A 21,407-nucleotide genomic window follows, 5' to 3' on the forward strand; every position below is an offset into this window, starting at 1 on the left:
GTACTTTCGACTATGTTCTATTTAAAAATGGATCACTATAAGTCGGGTTGCAATTTTTCTTTTTTAAGCAATAATAGTAAAATTGTAGGCTGTCAATAAGACTTTAACAGTATTATTTCTGTTACACAGTTCCTAACTAGTTGTTTATTTACAGTTTTATTTCTTTAAATTTGAGAGCAATATGAGTTAGTAACGCTTTTAAAGTACTATAACACTCTTAAGAGTTTCTGTAATGTGTAAAAGCTTTTTGTAAAAAATGTTGTAAAATTAGTTTGATAATGTAAAAGCATTACCAAAAAATTTGGTAACACAATGCTCTATTCACATATATTCTGTACTGTAGGACTTATATAGAAGTAAACAATCTCAAGCTAAGAGCTTTATTTTTTAAAATCTATATATTATGAAGTTTTCTACAATGATAAAATGTTAATTTTTGAATCTTACTTCTTAATATTTCATTCATTGTTACGTATGGAAGGAGAATTTTTTTCATCTGATTAAAATGTTTGCAAGTCATTTGAATTAGGTATTCTTACGAAATTTAAGTATCAGTAATATATCACCTTATTTTTCAGTGCTCCAAACTCTATTAAAGATGGACGTATTAATGCTAACAAGGATACAAAGAATTCAGCGAAAAATCCAAGTAAGATTCGCAGCTTATACTTTTTAGTTAAAGTTTATCGAAAAACGCGTCTTCTTTTTAAGTACATTTTTTTTTTATAAAATATTGTTTGTTTAAAATGAAAATTATATTTATTGTTCAAATTGCCTTATTCCTCAAATAGTTTGAAATATATTCAAGTTTTATTTAAACACCTGTCTTCTTGCAAATCGTATTTAAGATTATAATATTATTTTTCGTTTACTTTAGCTAAAGTTATGTGTAATATAATTATTTGTCCTCCAAATAGTACGTTTTCCCTCAAAAAAAGGGGGTAGGGGCGATTACAAAATTAAATAAATTAAAAAAAAAATAATTTAATGTAATGAATTTTAAATAAATAAAAAATAAAGCACGTAATGAAAATGATACTAACTTGATATAAAGAAAAATATGTGTAATTTAGTCAAGTTTTATTCATTCATTTGATGTAATTTGAAGGAACTTTTACTGATTATATTCTACGGGTATGACATTAGAAAAAATTGCACGATTCTAAAACTTATGTCATGTTGGCCACAGTTTCATTCCTAGAAAGAGTCTTTAACCCACATTAAACCTGTTTCATCATGCAACTAAGTATATTTTTTGTTTTACATCAGATAGTGGATAGTGAAATAATAGAAGAGTAACAATGAATAATGAGATACGACTAATTATTTTAATAGTTCTTGTTTATTGTTTAATATTGAAGTTAATGCATGTTTAAATGTTGATTTAATGAGATTTTTTTCGTGAATGATAATAACACCGAGTAAAAGAAAATTAGTTTGTATTATCTCACTATTTTCATATCACAAGGCGTTCAATTCCACGCTCATATAGAGAAGGGAAAATCTTTAGTTCATATTGCGCAGGGAGAAAAGTATAGAAAGAAATATTTGAGAAAAGTTGACCGAGTAACTTTGTATGACTAAACTAATGAATGCAAACTTTCCAAAACATAAACAAGTTTTTTTTTAACAATATAAATACTGTAAAGTTAATGTTATTGTGAAATAGTGAGAGAGAGAACACGTTTCCAGGCTTATTGGCTGTGGTCTAAAGGAAAAAGAAGAAAATCCAAACGTTTCGGCTAGCTTTGCGGCTGACATCATCGGTGGATGGGTTTGAAGTGACTAATGGGCTGCTGCTCCAGTCGCTCTGGTATTTAAGACAAAGTGCTGGTGTGTGCCGGTTCCTTATTAGATGGCTTCCTTAAACTGCTGGTGAATGCCAGTTCCTGATTGGATGGCGTCCTTCTCTTGGATGGCGGTTTTCTTTGATTGGTGCACTGATGGAAAATAGGAGCGACTTCAGATTCAAAATGGGAGCGGACGTCAGTCTATTTTAAGCCGTCGTGGCGGGCAGATCTAAGGGTAGGGCGCCATGTTTTGAGCAAGCATTTCTAGCTAATGGATTTACTACACAGAAAATTAAAAGAGCGCTTCATTCCAGGAGATCTCACAGAAACGAACAGGTGATTACCCCCATCTGAACCATTAGGGAAAGTGTTCTTGCCCTATCTACACGGAGTTACAGACAAAATCGGAAAACTTCTAGAAAAATACAACATTATGACCGTTTTCAAGCCCACCACTCAACTGAGGAATTGTTATCGCCCTGTGAGAGACCCTCGTGACCCTTTCTCTACATCAGGAATGCACAAACATCCGTGGTCTTGTGGATCAGTCTACGTTGGAACCACCAAGCGCAGCATCAAGACTCGCCTTTCGCCATGAACGTCATTGTCGATTAAGACACTACGAGAAATCAGCAGTAGCTGAACACAGTCAACAAGAAGGAGTCCATGAAATCAAATTTAAAGACACTGAAGGCCTGGCCAAAACATCCCATTACTATGCTATTGAAATCTTCAAACATCCGATAAATTTTAATAGAAAAGAAGAGAACTTCAATTTGTCAAAACATGCACCCTGCCCTTAGATCTGCTCGCCACGACGGCTTAAAACAGACTGACTTTCGTTCCCATTTTAAATGTGAAGCCACTCCCATTTTCCATCAGTGCACCAATCAGAGGAGACCGCCATCGAACAGAAGGACACCGTCAATCAGGAACCGGCATTCACCAGCAGTTGGGAACGCCATCCAATAAGGAACCGGCACCCACCAGTGGTTTGTCTTAAATACCAGAGCCACTGGAGCCCATTAGTCGCTTCAAACCCATCCACTGATGATGTCAGCCGCAGAGCACGACGAAACGTTTGGTTTTTTCTTCTTTTTCCTTTAGACCACGGTTAATAAGCCCGGAAACGTTCTCTCTCCATATTGACGCCGTCTGTGAAAGCCTTAAGCAGTTTTTGTTGTGTGCATTTTTTTTTTATACTGTTAAGTATTTCAATGTATACACTCTCAGAAATGGACTCTCAAATTTACACGAGATTTTCTTGTTCCGTGCAAACATTTTGTCTAATTGAAGAAATTCCTTCCGTCACTTGTTTGAGTATACGAGTTTCGTCAAATTAACGATTATTGTAGTTGTTTTGAGAGAGTTAGTTTCGTAAAAATATCGTTCATGTTCTTTCCTCTTTCGAAGACAAGATTTTTCTAGTGACAAATAATTTAATTTAACATGGGTTGTTCCCCGTTTTAAATTAATTTTATTATTTAACTCTCTGTCTCTCTCACATGTTACGAGACATAGAAACTCTGAAATCCTGAGAGTTGATCCCCATTCGAAGAATATATTATAAATGTCTTCGTGGAAATTCCTCAATCAAAACTCGCTACTAATTAGCAAATACATAACGATGTGACGAAATCAGAACGAAACAATTTCGTCAAAGATTTGAGAGTTCTCGTTTCCTCAATATATTATAATTTGGTGGAGAAAGGATTGTCAAAAAGAAAGAAAGTAAAACGGAATAGGGCTCAAGCGTTTCTGAACCGTCAAAATTGAGTGATTCAAATTTTGACTGTGTATTCTTTTCGCGGAAGTTTGAAAATGACTTGTTTGACAGGCGGGCGGCTTTTATTTTATTTGTAATGCATCTGTTTTACACTAAAAGGGTTTTCAAAATTGGTTTCAGTAAAAAACCTGAAAGTTTTGTAACGGAAAGAGGAGAAATTAAAGTTTGTGTATAAAATAATTAACTATTTTTTATAATATAAGCGGTATTTTCAGCAACTGTGGTTGATACAGAATCACTGACTTTGGAGAAGTGTTCTATGAAGAACCCAACAGAAAGTTTAATCAATTTTTTAAAGTGAAATTAAATCATTTAAACAATTTTGCGTGGGCTCTAAAAATGTTAAGATTGCGGTAAATATCACATAAAAACATTCTACACTAACGAATTCATTTGTTCCCCCCTTTTTCCTTCGCATTAATCACCCACTAGAAAACATCGAATTTCCATATAGTACTTTTTCACGTAGCACTGATTCCATCCCCACTTGTCAAACCCACAATTACGCTGTCCTGTATATATGTGTCTGCATTTCATTCGCCCCCATCCACTTAAAAGTCTGTGTTTCCAACCTTTTGAGCTTCTTTCCCGCACAACCTCCCTTCCCGACATTTCCTGTTCTTTTTTTTCTCTAACGATGGGTCCTGCTGTTTGCAGGGCACTTGCAACGTCTGCTATCCCTCATGGCGGGCTGTGCTCCTGTATGCAGAATGACCTACGTTATTCATACACCCCCAGGTAAGCAGACGACCAGTGTTGGCTGAGCCTTTCGTGTAATTCTGCGCGGCACGTTTGTATTCAGCTTTTGCGCAACTGCTTTGCAATGTCACTGTTGAGATTTTGTCATGATGCTTGCATTGCGAAATTGAGCCCGTTTACATTGACCATAAGACTTACATTGACTTATTAAGGGCTGTTAACTTATAGGCCGTTCGTCCCGTCCATCCCGTTTTTTGACGTGACGGACTGCCGACGAAAATAGAGTAGCATTCACATACGGTCGCCGTACATCAATCACGGAACTGAATTAACCGACACGAGAGAAGAGCGCGCTGCTTGGCGGAAACCAATGAAATGCTGTTCTCCTTTTGACGGCCGTCAGATATCAAGGTTCTTCTGATCGAAACCGGTCCCGTCCAAGATGGCTTGCTGTCATGGCAACCTGCAATGAAAACATGTTTCGGATGGGAAAACTCGGGATGGACGGGACGGACGGCCGTAGTTTGAACTGCCTCTTAGAGGTACTGTCCGACCATGTTAGAGCAGCAAAAAATTGGCAAGTGGTCAGTTAAGATGACTCTATACTTGTTTGCAAAGTTTCTTGGCAATGACATAACGACGCGCGGAAGAAAAACGGAGTTGATAGATAAAACGTCGCTCTTTTCTAGCTACCCACTTGAGGAATTAGAGGAGATTGACAATTGTCTGTGAGCTGTTATTTGCCGGTGCGTTCGATTCAAATGGGTGTAATACTCCACGCTGCACTGATCGTAAAAATTAAAATGTTTAACAATTTACGGAAATTATGGCAAAAGAAGATTACATATGCGTGGGTTTCACAGACCAACCCAATTTCTAAAGCAAAGTGCCCAAATTCACCCGAAATTTGAACTCCGTGTTGGGGACTACTTACTTTGCTTGATGTCAATTGATTTCTCCATTGCCAAGAAAGGTTGAAGCCGAGTCTATCAGAGTAAGTTTAGCAGGTAGGGAGAGGGGAATAGTGAGAGAATTTTGGTGCGCGTGTTTTATTCATTTCAATGTATCTCTCTTTCGCATTCGGCTCACTGACATCTCTACAAACTAATAAATTCGTACGATTTTTCCTAAAAACCGGATGTTTGCCTTTATATTTTTTTTAGTTGTCGAGCAGTACTTTCAATTCTCTGTAAACTTAGAGGGAGGGATTCAAATTCGGATCATTGAAAGTGGAGTTTTCGACTTAACTCCTTATCATAAGGAAAGCGGGTTAGTCCAAAGTTGAATTATTCAAACGGGTGTTATTGGAAATTCCTATTCTCGGCTTAATGCCGGTTCATTGCATCTCCTTTGTAAACGGGTCAATTGTGTAATGAAATTCGCTCTTTTGTGTAATGCTAAACTGAAGTCGAAATTGACAATCTTAGCCTATTTATATTCATACAATATATTCTAAAGCAACACTATTTGCTTACTGCTGAAATGCTGTGCAATATTGCTTGATTAAATTTTTTTTCTACTTTCTTTAAACTTCCGGTATGCATTGCATCTGCATGTCTATTTTTCAGAAACTTCTTACTATTTTATTTTCTTACAATTGTTACAGACTATATCTTATGTATCAATGAAATGTCGAATGTCTCACTTAAAATAAGTCAGAAGAATATGAATAGATAAATAAAGTGATAAATTCGTATTATATTACTCACAAATAAAAACAAAAATTAAAAAATGCCTTGCTCACGGAAAAAAAAAATGTTTAAAAATCGAGGGCAATTTAAAATCAAAGTAGTAATTTTGTTAATTGTGAAAACAATCAGCTATTTTAATGATTAGTGAAACTCTTATATTAAACTCTCCTTATTAAAGCACGGCTTAATTTTTAGTTATCCTTTTACTTCAAATGTGTTAAAAAATAGTACTTATTAAATATGAGAATATGCTAGCAATTTATAATTTTGGTAGAGTGCCTAATATTGATGTATTTCCCCTCCATCATTTATTTTCACCTCAAAAATAATGAAATTGATAAGGTCTGTCACGGAGGTGAGGAATTTTCCATTAATATTTGCATAATGGCTACAATTTTCAAGAAAATATTTTTTTTCTTCGATGCTACAATCTGAGCTTGTTAAACCTATGAAAACATGCTCATTTTTTTTTAACTTTAATTTACATCCCTGAAGTTCACTGAGATGAGTTCACAATAACCACACTTAGTTTTTGAAACTAAATTTATCTTCTTGTTTTTCGACAAGAATTTCACAACTTCTTTATGGCTGAAAATAAACAAGGGGGCTCCCTTGTATCATGGAAAATAAAATGTGATGTCATTACTGCCTTGTGTAAATGAGAAATGGCGTTTTGTGGTTAAGTAACAGAGGTGCGAATTTATTGTGTGACATTCTTTATCCTACTAAAACGAATTAAAACACGATGTTAAACAATGAAATGGACAAACAATTAGTATTTGAGACACTTGTGAAAGGAATAATAAATAAATAAGTATATACTTTTAATTAAACAAGTTATTAGCAACATACACAGTCGCACCAGGTGTGTGACATGCCACGAAGGTGAGAACTCGCATATTGTGAACAAAAAATATATTAAAATAAAAATTATTATTAAAAAATTGTTGACATGTTTAAATAGATATATTTTTAATGAAATTAAAAAGCATTGTTAATTGAATTGTTCCTTAAAGTTTTTACAGTAAAAGGCGTGTGACAAAAAAGTTGCACTTTTTGAAGAATGACTAGTATGTAATTTTCATTAAACACAAACTTTTCCATTTCGGATATTTTTTTCTCATCAACAGTCGGCGCAGAGCTAACTAATTATACAATTTACTAGATACAGTAGAATCATTGTTTAAAATTTTATTTATTGCAATGGTTTCTAATTTGTGGGACGCAGTTTCCTATGGGAAATTGAATAACGTTAAGGAGGGGTCGTTAACCCATCGCATTAAGACTGTATTAATATTTTACTTACATGTTGCATTTTAACCATCAATATTTTCTTTAATTTTTTTATGAGTTATTAAATGTAGTAAAATTATCAATACCCGTATTACAATATAAAAATAAATAACTGAATGGTTTATTTCAGAAACCAGTCAAGCACCAAAATCGCTAATTTTAGGAAAACATTTATATCGAGTTATTAAATTATTCAATGAGGGTTATAACGTTGTTTATTAAAACAAATATACATAAATATGCATCCCTTTCATTTTAAAGCATTGTAATCCTTACACAAAAAAATTTGAACGAAGGTAACCAAGCTTCTTCAAAATTTTAGAGTTTGTCACTTTACTGGTTTTTGAAAGAAACGGTTCAAATATGCTTTTGGTGCATAAAAAATATTTTAAATTAAACATAGTGTTGTTTTCAGAATCCGTTTAATAAGTTTAACTTCAATGTCGCATTTATCAAATCGATTTATTCAAAAAATTCTTCGTGAAAAAAAGAGGGAGAAGGCAAACTTTTTTGGAATCCACTCTTTAAATGTCTTTTACAAACTGTTATCGTTTCTATTAGAAAGTTAGTTTTGTCTAACACGTCTTAATCCTGAAAATTTGTAACTGTATGCCTCAAAGGTGACATTTTTCGATATCACACTTTCTAAAGTAGTGTCCATCAAAAATGTTTCAACTTATTATAAGCAATAGTTCCCGATCGCTCCCTCCCCCGCCCCTCCTAAAGTATTGTCGCAAGTCGCGTCATTTAAAACAATCTACGATGACGCGTGTATAGGTTGTTTTCACTGTATTAGCACTCTGCAGGCAGAGGAACAGCGTTTACAGAATTCAAGAGAGCAAATCAAGTCATAAAATTTACTTGAGATTTGAACTAAATAGGAAACACAGTTCGTTTCAATGAACCCTGTTTTAAAGCAACAAATTTATTCAAGGCGTGTGGATAGGTTTTCGCTGTATTAACACTTGACTGGCGGAGAAACAACGTTGTAGAATTCAAGTTACGTTTTATTAATAACTAGTGGTACCCGCACGGCTTTGCCCGTAATAGAAAAATCAAAAGGTCTTTTGGTTCGCTTGTATATTTACAAATAATGTATGGTGAATTTTCTCGCCAGTTGGCTTGTACCCATCTTACGGTTCCACGTTATGATAATTTCGTATCTCGCCAATTGGCTTGTGCCCATGTTACGGTTCCACGTTATGATAATTTCGTAATTTACTCGTCCATCTTATATTTTTTTTTCTTAAAATTGGAATAGAAAAAGAACCACATCGAATTTTCGAAAAATCGCTTCGATGTGCATACCCTCATGCTACATACTAACTTTGTGCCAAATTTCATGAAAATCGGCCGAACGGTTTAGGCGCTATGCGCGTCACAGACATCCTCCGGACAGAGAGACTTTCAGCTTTATTATTAGTAAAGAAGTAAATAAAGTGTGTCCCCAAAATTTACGCAAAATGGGAATTAAAAAGGAAATTAATTTTTTCAACTGTTTCATTATGGGACAAAGTAGGGCAATGTAGGGCAAAGTGAAATAGCGAGGCAAAATGAAAAGGTGAAATATTTACTTTGCGTTTAGCTCAACCTATCTGGTAATATTTTAACAATGTAGTTGCACATGTAGTCGATTCCAGTCAGGAAAAAAAATACCGCCGAAGATTAAAGTTTATGATAATACAATCAGTTTTCAAAAATTGATACTCTTATTGTAAAATTTGTTGTAAGTCAAAAATTATTTTTGATATTATAAAATAATAAAGTTCTTGTAATTAGCATTTTAAATATGAATTGTGATCTTTTAATATGTGGTTCAATATTTATTTAGCTAATACTAAGCTTATTTGTATTTTAAATATTTTGCTGAAAGAGTCGAGTACATGCAAAGTGGATGGGCCAAAGTGACATACAGTGGCTCCCAAAAGTGTTCGTACACCTTGAAATTTTGTAGTAAAACCAAAATAACGCATAACTGAATTCGAATATGAAGTCCAATTTTTTTCGCAGCATTCCTATGCCATTCTGAATAAAACCCAGCAGTTTTCTTCAAAATATTGCCAGATTTTATTTTTGAAATATGTCAAAAAACAAAGAGACAGAGAAAAAATACGCCACAAAAGTCATCGTGCATTGAAATATTTTCGAATAAATTCATGATTAAAATTATCATATGTGGTTTTTTTATTGTTTTTGCATTGTAATGACACTGTAAAGTCATTTGCCTTTATTTTTTGTTTATTTATTCCCTAATATTCTGCTTATTATTTTTAAATGGCAGGTATGCGTAGAAAACAACAAACACGATTCGAAACTTGATTTTTTCTCATCACAGTAGACATAAATTGGTTTAAAATGTCTCTAAATTAGTTAATTTATACCATTCTATAGTGAAGTACTTGATAAAATGATTTAAAGACAAGAATCGGATCGAAAACAAGGTAAGAAAAGGTCAACAGGCAAACTTAACAAAGCGTGATCGGAGGTTTACAGTTAAAAAAATTATGAAAAATACACATTTGAGTGCTGAAAAAGTTTCTGCACAATTGAATGAAACATTTTATGTTTAATTTTCACCTAAAATTGCTCCCCATGTTCTCGGATTAGCTGGATTAAAGATGACCTCTTCACGTAGAAATTTTCTTGTTCGTGCAAAAAAAGCTTACGCTATCCATCGTAAAATCAATGATAAATAAGCTCAAAACGTTTTGGAGCAACGTCTTACTTAAAGATGAAAATAAATTCAATATTTTGGCTTAAATTGTTGTATATCTGTCAAAAGAAAAAATGAGGAATTTAATCTTAAGAACTTAGCTGGATCAGTTAATCAGGACGGTAAAAGTGTTCGTGTGTGAGGATGCATAACTGCATCAGGACTTAGAAATTTAGAACTTTTAGAAGAAATAATGAATCATGCTGTTCATTTAAATATTTTAAAAAACAATTTTAAACAATTAGCCCAAAATTTGGTAATCGGAAACAACTTTGTTTTTTATCAATATAACGATAAGAAGTACACGTTTGCGTTTGGTGCCTCAAAATTTGTCCTTAAACTTAGAAATATCTCCTCAATCGCCAGATTTCAACTTAATGGAACATATTTGGAGATATCTGGTGGCTAGATTACGAAAATACACCATTGAAACGAAAAGCGAACTAGAAACAGTAAGACTCGAAGAGCGGCTGAACACTTACTCAGATATTGCAAAAAAAAGAAAGAAAAAACAATGAAATCTATTCCTAAACGTTTAAAAGCTGTTGTTGATACTGCATGATATTCTACTCAATAATAACTTTGTAAAAAGTTAGATTATTTACCGATTTTTTGACATTTTTCCAAAGTGTACGAAGACTTTTGTGAGATAAAATTTCCGGCAATTTTTGGTTTTTGTTTTTTTAAAAATTATGTTTTAATGTTTTATTAAAAATTTTCATGTAGTTTTGTTAAAAATAGATAATAGATCTTATAATAAAATAATTATTCCGAAATATCAATTCTAACCTATGGATAATGGCCTATTTCATTGAAAGTCGTAGGTGTACGAACACTTTTGGGAGCCACTGTAGTTTGTTTCGTTTACTCACTCAAACATTTACTAAAACACTTATGTATAAATTTAGTAATTAATTCATTTACATTCCTTCATTTAGTATTTCACTTACTTATTTATCCATTCCCTTATTTTTTATTCATTCACTCTTTCACTCACTCATTTGTTTTTCTTCATATATTAATTAATTTATTAAATTATGTGTTTATTGTTCCATTTTCGTTTCATTGATTCATTCAAAATTTTATTTACTGATTCATTTGATCAAAAATTATTTTTATAATCAAATAGAAAATATTTCATTACAAAATATTTCATTTTTCACTTTTTCCCATCAAAAAAAAGAGAATTTTCACCTTTTTTTTTTTTTTGTAGGCCAAAAATAAAAAATGTTTCAATGCAAGTTTTATTACAAAATACAATGTTCTTTCTTTTTGTACAAGAATTTTCAAAATGAATTTTCAATAGGTTCATTTTGAAAAAGCTCAGTCATCTTAGCCATTTCACTTTGCCCCACATTCCCCTACATCATGTAGGGTTACGTATAAAATAGCACATCGGATAAATTACCTCCACGGCTTGGGTTTTGAAACTTCTCCAAAATTGTGTGTTTCTAAATGTTTTATACTCATCGCGTTCTATGAAGGCAATTGGTTGAACTGTCCTCAGGGCCCCATTAAACTGTAAACCGCAAAATGGTAGGTGCGGAGAGACCCCCCTGGGTAACATTGACACATACGTACTCTTTCATCGAACTTAATGATTATTTTGTATAACTGTGGCTGAATTTCGTTGATGCAGTGGAATCTCCTCCTTCAACGTGGAATGCACAGATGGATGTGTATCTTGTATTTAGACCTTTGACTTCAAATCGAATAGACCCCATCTTATATAATTAAAAACTGAGAGTATATATCTATGTAGTCATCTATGTATCTATGTCCAAGTTTCTTCTCCCGAACAACAGTGAACGGACCATCGAACAAGGTATCGATGGATTCACAATCTTCCCGTCTTTATGTTTGGCTATTTAACATAATCCTCCGATAATAATTAGTGGAGATATCAATTAAAAACTATTAATTATGACACTTAGATTTCGACATAAAATCCCTATTTTTCGAAAGCTCTATTCAAATTATTATTCAGTGCTTCATGTCAATTTTCCGCAACAATGCTTTCATTAAAATATATAGCGGGGTGAAGAAAATCATTGAGATAAAAAATCTGTTGCCATTTTTTGTCTCCAATATGAGCAAATAAAATTCTGGGTTTTGTCTTAAAGGCTTCTCCTGTAATCGGGGGATTTAAAATGTTTACTTTTTGATTATTTTTCTGAAATCTGCCGGAAAATTTTACTGATTTTTTTTTTTTTTTTGTTCAAGTTTGATTGTTGAACATAACTTTTATTTTTGAGGTAGACCGTGCAAAGCCAGGCGGCGCAGCTAGTATAACAAAATACAATAACGTTGAATTGCGCGATCTAGGGGCAAGTTCATGGAAACGAGCGAATACACAATCAGGAAATGCCTCATGCAGTAATTTGAATGTTCTACAATGAAAACTCCTTGCTCTTTCATGCAATGCTGCATTTTCCTAAACCTAAACGTTAATTGTAAAACCATTTGCGATTTTCTTAGCGACAAACACTAAAGAAATTAATTTTACATTGAATTCAAGTCCTAATTAAGTTATGGGACATTCTCTACAAAGAGCTTGGCGATAAAAAAAAAAAACTGCAGATTTAGTGAATTGGCGACATTGGCTATAGATTTGGCACGAAAGTCTTATGTCTCTCATGAAGAGGAAAGACTCGAGAACATTTCTAGTCCCAGATGTTTTGTAGATTACAGAACTCCAGATAGTATATTGCTTTTCTGTAAGCTTGTAAATTATTTAATGTAAATAGTTGTTTTGACATCATTAAAATGTCCCCGTTTATCAAAGTTTAAACTCTGCTTGCCTTTGACTGAAATGAAAATAAAATATTTTGAAATTCTGACTGTGCATGAATGTTGAAAGATTTCAGTTTCCAAGAGAATGACATTCTAGCTCATGATTGTGGTCGATAATATTTCATTACTGCATCGCTCCAACCTTTCAGAGCCTTTTGTCTATATTTTTTTTGCTTTTAATTGCCACCTTAAGACACTCGCGCAGCGATTTGGAGTTACTATTGTTAGGTATTTTCCTAAGCCATAGCAAAACAACTTACCGAAATTTAACAAAAGTAAATAGCAAAATCTAGTTGTTTTATATATTGCAGGATATTTAAAATGAAAATCATAATGTAAATTCAATGTTCATTAATGGTAACAAAACGAAATCCAGCTATCCAATGGTTATAGATGTAAGGGTACACCATTCTTGCATCATAGGCTTCGAATCCCGGTGGAGGCTTTGATGGTAATTTTCGATATAGCACTTCTTTCGGTTATGTTCGAGTGGTTCGGATACAACTTAAAGCTAATCGTACCACAACGATCCCTAGTGGCACTTTTTGTTCGGTCAGTTCATCCAAACATGTACGAAGGTGGTCGGTCGTTTGTTGTATAGCTAATACAAGAAATTGGATTTTTTTTATGTATTTGTACCTTTGTTTTCGGATGGTTACTGAAATACCACATACTTTCAAGATTCATTTATCAAAAATAAATAAAATAATATGATAAAAAATAAAGCTATTTTTCAATCGTTGAAAATAGTTTATCCCATCTGTGACATTCATATATTCTTTCCTCTCTGGCATTGTTTGAAACTGAATTCACCTCTTGATATCTCAAGCACAAAACATCTTTGTTCTTTATCTAACGAATAAAGGTCGTTGTATACTTGAATAACTTTTCTTAAACTTTTGCTATCACTTTGTTTTAAAACGTTTTGGAAAACGTATGTGGAAAAATATATATGCGATAAATTATTTAATTTGAGTGTATATTAGGTTTTCAAGAGGTAAAAAAGCTTGGGAATCTCTTAACAAAACGATTTTTTTTAAAATCTTATTAGTTTAGCAATCGGTGCTACTTAGCGCCATGACAACTAATCTATGACAACTAAAGTTTTTCTCGTATATGTGTTTTGTTGCATGTTTTTTTTTTTATTTATTTTTTATTTTTTTAATTCACTTATTTCCATTTTCAGCTTCCTCAAAAATATGTTTAAATGTTCAATTGCACTTTTAGCTACTTTTTTTCATAATTTTTTTTTCTATCGAAAGTGTTGAAAAAATAATTGCACATCAATGTTTTGATTCAGTTCTTATTGATTTCAAATTTTTCTTATACATTTTGCTTTTAGATTCACGTTAAGCATAATTCCTCTACTTCTAATTTTTTCTCTAATTTGTTCGCAAGATGAAATCATTTGTAAGGTTATATTTTAACTAAAGAAGGATTTCGCAATTTGTTCAAGTTTTTGTAATTTATTAACTTTTTAATTGCCAATTTTTAGAAAAAAAAAACATTTTTTTAAAATATAAAAATATGCAAATGATTCTGATGATACAAAATTTGAAACATTTATTTGTTTTATTCATATAGTCGAGTATTTCTGCTACAACATCATAAATACTATAATGTTAATGAGTAAAAAATAATGCGCCTAAGATTTTATTTTAACAATGACATTCGCACATGATTATTTTTAACAAACGTATTTTTTTATGAATAGAAATTTAACTGCATAAGAAACTTGCACCTTACGCACATCTTCCTAAAAAAAGGTTATCTTTTTTTAAAAGTGACTTTCCTAAACTTCATAATCGAAATTCAGAATACATATTTACTAATAATAAAGCTGAAAGTCTCTGTCTGGATCTCTCTATGTCCGGATCTCTGTCTGTCAGGATCTCTGTGACGCGCATAGCGCCTAGGCCGTTCTGCCGATTTTCATGAAATTTGGCACAGAATTTGTTTGTAGCATAGGAGTGTGCACCTCGAAGCGATTTTTCGAAAATTCGATTTTGTTCTTTTTCTAGTCCAATTTTAAGAACATTTTCCCGAGCAAAATAATCATAAGATGGACAATTAAATTACAAAGTTATCATAACGTGGAATCGTAACATGGGCAAACCAATTGGCAAGAGAAATTCATCATACATTATTTTTAATTATACAGGCGAACCAAAAGACCTTTTAATTTTCTTCTACGGGCAAAACCGTTCGGGTGCCACTAGTAATTAAATAAGTTCGATATAAGTTTCATTTAACCATGAATTCAACTGCTATCTAGCGAGGGAAAACGTACAATCAGTATTCTAAAATATACATTCGTTTCTTTATAACTAACCAGCTGCGTTGCCCTGCTTTGCCCGATCCATTGTCAAGTGACATATATTCAACAATCAGGCTTAAATAAAAGAACATCATGCAAAATTTCCCTTCCCTTTTAAGAAATTAAAATGCAAAAGATGGATTTTAAAAGCGTAACTATGGCGTAACCATGGAAACACGAAATGAAATAAGTTTAAGAAATTAAATGCAAAATAAGGAAAGAAACAATAGATTCAAAAAGCGTAACCGTGGAAACGCGAAAATAAAATGTTTAACATCTTGAATGAAGATGACATTTTTCGAACTTGATTTAAAAACTTTTTTTTCCTTTGGAGATAGAAACTTAGTTTTTCGACTATAGGTCGAGATAGATCTTTAGTAAAAAATGTAGCTTTTTCCAATGGTGTCAAAAAGAAACCTGTGTGACAATCCCTTCACTTTTTATTGATATATTTAATGAGGAAAGTAGTGCCTAAATTTCAGCTAAGCCTAAACAAATTCGAGCTAAAAACGTAAATAATTCCCGCCGTAATTAAGTTGGAGCATTAAAACAAATAGCGTAGAACGTGGACAATTCTACTCTTTCCAACGATATATAATATTAATATATGCAAGCAATTTTTCACTCCAATATTTGGGAATTTGAAAATTGGGCCGAAATTGGAATAAAAAAACTACTCATCGATTTTTTTTAATTTTTTTTAAGAACCGGCCTGCAAACCTTTCCGGTGCTAAAAGAAATATACTGTGAAAATTTCAGCGAAATCGGTCGGATAGTTCTCGAGTTTAGCGCGTTCAAACAAACAGACGCTTTTTGGAGACTTCATTTTATACTATGTAGAGATTTAAAAGTTTTTGGATATGACATAAAATTTGAATAGTTTCATAAGAAATACTAAAGACAGATCCTCTGCACCGAATATAGAAATACTTAGCTTAAAAAGTTTAAGGTGACTGATTTTTCCCACTTTCCTCTGAATTGTTCAAAGGAATTTGAAAATATTTTTTTATCTTCTTTAGGATTATTTCCAATTTTACTATTAGCCTTAATTCAAAGGCAAAATATGATCGCTAACTGCAACTCAAGGATATGATAAATCCTTTTGAAAGTAAGTGTCTGCATAAAAAAAAGATTAAGGTAAACTTATAAATCTGGACCGATAATCATGAATGTTATTATTTTTCGTAAAAAGTCGGTAAAACCCACCGGATTATTCCGTATTGCATTTGTGACGTGTATTTTTTACCTTCGGGCGCTCCGTGTTTCAACAAAGTTGACGTCGTTTACCATTTGGCCATCCACCCTATTTGTCTGGATTTTGAGAATCTACTGTATTTTTATTTAAAACAATTTAATTGGTGTCTTTACTCATGAAAATCGCGTGTCTAATCGTACCTTCTTTTATAATTTTATTCCTTTTATTTTTCAGGACCCGGAAGAATTTCATCGCGGTCGGCTTCTCCTGTTGCTGCTAGTGAAAGTTCAACGTCTTTGTCTGCCACTTCGCATTCCAAGATTGCCCATTGGAAAGGATCTTCAAGCACCGTCGGTAAGCTTCTTCGATTTCTCCTCAAAAAGTTGCAAATAATGTGGACAGTTCCACGGCAATAGACACTACATAAGTGTCTTTGTGCAACATTGTGCATCAATTGTTGCACAACACACAGGTTAGATTCCTGTTTCATTGCATTAACTTTATGAAGAGACTACCTTGTCTAGTGGTCACATAAATCTGACTGCGATGTGGAGATTCTGGGTTCGAATCCCGGCTCTGACATGGGTGTACTTTTTCCTGTACTTGTAATTTCCTTGTGTTCCTTTCTGTGTGTTGTTGTGCTGTGAATGGTTACTTACCCTATCAACGGGTCCTTATGGCATATGTACTGTGGAAATCGGACTTCAAACCAAATTACGTTACAGTTGGAAAAGTAAAACAGCGCACGCCAAATTGCCAGCCTAGCTGGCCAAAGACAACAACTTCATGAAGAGCATTGCTTCTATGTAATGCAATAAAATTTTGATGGCTCTGAGAAACAATACCTTAATATGTGGATGCCTTACTTGCCAAATCGATTAACTCCATAAAACAAAAAGTAGAGCAAAGTTATGAAAAAGATGGTGTTATCCATAGGAGTAAATAGGATTCCGTGTTACATTTTCTGCCATCACATGGTCAGAAATGTACTGAACCAAGTCTTTAATATAAATTCACATGCTAAGCATTGATTTAGCACTATTAAAGCAGAAATGATTTTTTTTTAGAGTGGAGTTAATCGATTTGGCAACTGAGGCACCCATATATTGCTCAGTAATGAACTTATCTTATAAGATACGCCCACTACTGAGCCAAAAAATGATATTTAAGGATTGTTTCTGGGAATCTTCAAATTTATTTAAACCAAGTTCATGCTCTTCATAAATTTCGTTCAATGAGTCAGGAATCTACTACGTTTGAAGTCTTTAGAGGGTTTCTTGCACCTTAATACTTCTATTAAAATGGAATTGACCATGTGTTAAAAAATACCATTGTAGTCAGTAAAATTATTTAACCTGTAGTTCAGTTTTTCTCTAACTTTTTTTTCTTAATCGTCTGCTTTCCCGAAAGTTCGAAAATGAGGAATTCTGTTCCAAGTGCAATAACAAGTTACGTTGATAGTCCATCTACGCATCTATCACAACCACATTTCTTTCTTTTCTTACGACCACCATAGATTGCTAAACTAGTCCTACATCTCACCTACTAGTGGACCTTCTTGGGACATTTATGCTATTTTTAGCGATTGGTGGCAGCGGTTGGGAATGAGGAAGATTCAGGTCTCTCGCTGGATGTTTTTCGGAATTGAAGTTCTAAAAACGCATTTTTGTGTTTTTAGCTTTGGTGACGTTAGAATGTTTTGATTTCAGGTGCTAGTCTTATACTTTTTAAACATAGAAGTATGAGAAATGACTCCAAGCCACGGTTGACATAAAGAGTTTATTCAACTAAATAGACGACACAAAACATAGAACACACACACAAAACACACATTTTCCTTTGGCGACCGTCTTCGTCCGTCAGTGTCTTTTACTCTATTCTGGTTCGTTTTGCCTTGTGCCACAGCATCACGTTACTATATCGGCGGCTTTCCTTTCAAAAACCCAAGCATTGAATCATGTGTTGATTACATGAAGAAATTCGCAAGCAATCTTATGATTACGCAAGGAAATACCATGAATATGTATTACATGAAGAAATGCTATGACCACATGATAGTACAGAAATTTTAGAGACTTAATTTTAAGCTCTATGTTGAGATATTCGGGGAGGGTGCTTGCCATCAGAAATTGAAAGCCAAAAAATACCTCTGTTCGGTCACATTAGGGATCAGAAATGCTTCAAGGGCTCCCTCTGGAAATTTCTTAGCCATGCTATCTTTGCCGATGTTAGAAGAAAATTCGAAGCTCCCTTCAAGTTAAAAAGCTATTATTTTGAAGTTATATTTGTGACGTAACCCAAAAAAAGCAGTGAAGGTGTTCAGACCGCTGCAATCATTTTGCTATTAAAGTTGCAAAAAGCACCATTTTAGGCTATTTTTGCTCAAGTAAGAGGAGGAAATGCAATGAAGCGGCTCTGCAGAATTTTTCGAAACTGAAACTCTAAAAATGTAATTCATAATTATCTTCATTGACACTAGGGATGAGCGGGGGGTTCAGAGGTTCTTTTTTAGGGATTTAGGGAAGAGCAGTTGCCCATCCCTGCCCCCTCTGGCTTTGCCCATGATGTGAGTGTATTTTTTCATAATGAGCGTACGTTACGAAATTTAGTTTTATTATTACTATAAATGTATCGGCAACATGAAGGAAGATTTTAACCCTTTAATTTAAAATATTAGCAATGAGGTATGCTAGGTTTGTGATTACTGCGGTTTTCTTTTCTTTTTTTTTTTTGTCTTGAAACTGAAATTATAAGTATTCATTATCTCATTCTTAGTTAATTAGTTGAAACTTGTTTTGTCCGGTGTTCGTTGATAAAGTTTTATGTGTGCACCACCAATGCAATGTCTGACAGATTTACAGTTTTAGCTTTTTTTAAAGACAAATTTAAAGAAAATCACAACAATATTATGTAGGAAAGAATAACTTTTTGGGAGGGGGATGGGAGATAATATTCTGTATTCGTGTAAACCTACAGAATATGGGAATGGTGTATCAAAAAATGAGGATTTTTTCTTATAAGGTATGGCAGATGATATTTAAATCCTTTGGGAGTCCATTTAAATTCACCCCCGGAGAGGGGGGGGATTTACTATGCCTATTTTACTGATTTTCTCACTTTTTATGAATTGAAAAAAATAAACTTCTGTTTCTTTTTCTGATTGCACAATTATTTGATGTTGTACACTTCATATCTACAAATGATTCTGCACAAATTCGACGTTAGAACATTATTTTCTTTGCGAGTGTTTGTGTCAAATCATTTAAAAACCGATGTAATGCATAATAAGATTATTAATATTTTAAGCAGAAATAATATTTTACGTTTGTTTTGTTATGCGAAAACGGAACCTTAAATTTAATTTTCGTACCATAAGTAAACAATGATACAGTATTGAAACGACGTTAGCTTATTGAAACTAATTTGCCAAAAAAAATCATAGGTTTATTTGCCTATTTATTTGTTTATTATGAAAATTGTGAAAAAAGTACTATGAATTTTCTATTGAATTCATTCATTTTTCGAAGCATGGATGAATGGCAATGTCTGCATCTTTAAAGTTCACATAGAATTTAAAGCTCTAGAACTTTTTTTTTCCCTGTGAGTTCCAGTTATTCTTAACAACAAAGTCAAAAATTATACTTATCTTCAAAGAAGCTGACATTATCATTTAATCCACCATCGAAAACATAAAAGAATGCAACATGTAAGAAGAGTCATAATACTTTTTGAATAATGAGGTTGTTTCCATCAGTCAAAAGTAGTATACTTTTAGTCACTGAAATTTATAGCATGAGAAAAGAAAAAAAAAAGCATAGAAAGAGGAAAAACTTTTATTTTCTAAACGTTTAATTTTTAACTATTTTTTTTTTTTAATATCAGATTTTTCAAACAAGGAGTGGTCCTTATGACGTCACAAGTAAGGAACTTAGGCGCGCTTAATGCTTACGCTTGCTGTCTACGACGTTTCTAGATTATGATAATCCATAAGCGAATTAAATATTGCGCTCTTTGCTTGATATCAACCATATCGTTGCCAGTGTATGTGAGTAAAGAAGCAAATTAAATATTGCGCTTTGTGCATGGCATTTCATCACTTGTGATGTCATGAGCAGAAGCGTTAAAAAAATGAAATTGAATCTGAGCACCGATTAAAGTAATTGATAAGGAATATTAAAATTTGTTAAATTATTAAAAAAATGGTCTAATCCTTGGTTTTTAAGCATGCTCTTACAGAATTTTTTTTTTTTTTTTCAAATTTTGGAAACGACCCTATTTTCACGCCAAAAAGGAAAAAAAAAAAAAAACTGAATTTTTGGGAAATTTCATCATGGCGCTATGTTTAACGTCCATCAAATGCGTAAGCAACGCTGATGTTCACAGTTGAGTCGCTCAAAGCATGCTAATGCTAATTATTAGACAGTTTCTTTGTCTACATGCATTGAAGCACTAAGATAATGACACACAGCAAAAACAATTATTGCCACGGTAGTTGTTCTAGCTTGAAGTTTTCTGGCGGGCTTTCACAAGCAAAGGAAATGATGCGATGTAAAACGCATTTGTTAATCGAATATTGTCTGCCAAAAGAATCAATATTCTTTATAATAGAACATCATCTTCTCGTTTTCTGTAGAGTGTGGGAAATATTTCGATAATGTCCAGCTGGTATAGATCAGAAATATTTCTCACGTCTGTGAGCTTCTCATGTACATGGAATTGAAGGACATTTTAAATCAAGGAACGCCGTAAAATTTGAATGGGCAACGACTGTTGATCCTTCTATTCTGCTTTTGAATTTATGATTTGTCTTATGTGTGTATAGATTATAAAACTATTCCAATGGTGTAGTTATTTAGTAGTACTTTATAAAATTCTAAACCACTGGGCTTACATTTTTTTCTTTTCTTTTTTTTTTTTTCTTCTTTTTTTCGGTTTTTATGCAGTTGGGTTTTTATTTTTATTTAATAATTATTTTATTTTACACTTTTCAGTTAATATTCATTGACTTAGTTATTAAGATTATAAGACGATAAATTTCGAAATCTTGTCATTTCATTTAGAGAATTTATATCGTGAGGTCTATTAAGTAACTTGCAGTGGCCTAAACTACTGATCATTTTAACTCGGCTT

General features: G+C 33.0%; 1 protein-coding gene across 1 annotated transcript in view; it reads left to right on the top strand.

The window, feature by feature from the left end:
• Positions 1–4,268: 4,268 nt before the first annotated feature.
• LOC129216048 (microtubule-associated tumor suppressor candidate 2 homolog) overlaps positions 4,269–21,407 on the top strand; it is a 121,570-nt gene continuing 104,431 nt past the window's right edge. The window contains exons 1-2 of the mRNA XM_054850192.1: positions 4,269–4,314; positions 16,512–16,631. Coding sequence (XP_054706167.1) covers positions 4,287–4,314; positions 16,512–16,631 — 148 coding nt within the window. The 5' untranslated portion in view covers positions 4,269–4,286. The remainder of the gene's footprint in view (positions 4,315–16,511; positions 16,632–21,407) is intronic.

This window comes from Uloborus diversus, chromosome 2 (genome assembly GCF_026930045.1).
Source record: "Uloborus diversus isolate 005 chromosome 2, Udiv.v.3.1, whole genome shotgun sequence".
Taxonomy (NCBI): Eukaryota; Metazoa; Arthropoda; class Arachnida; order Araneae; family Uloboridae; genus Uloborus; species Uloborus diversus.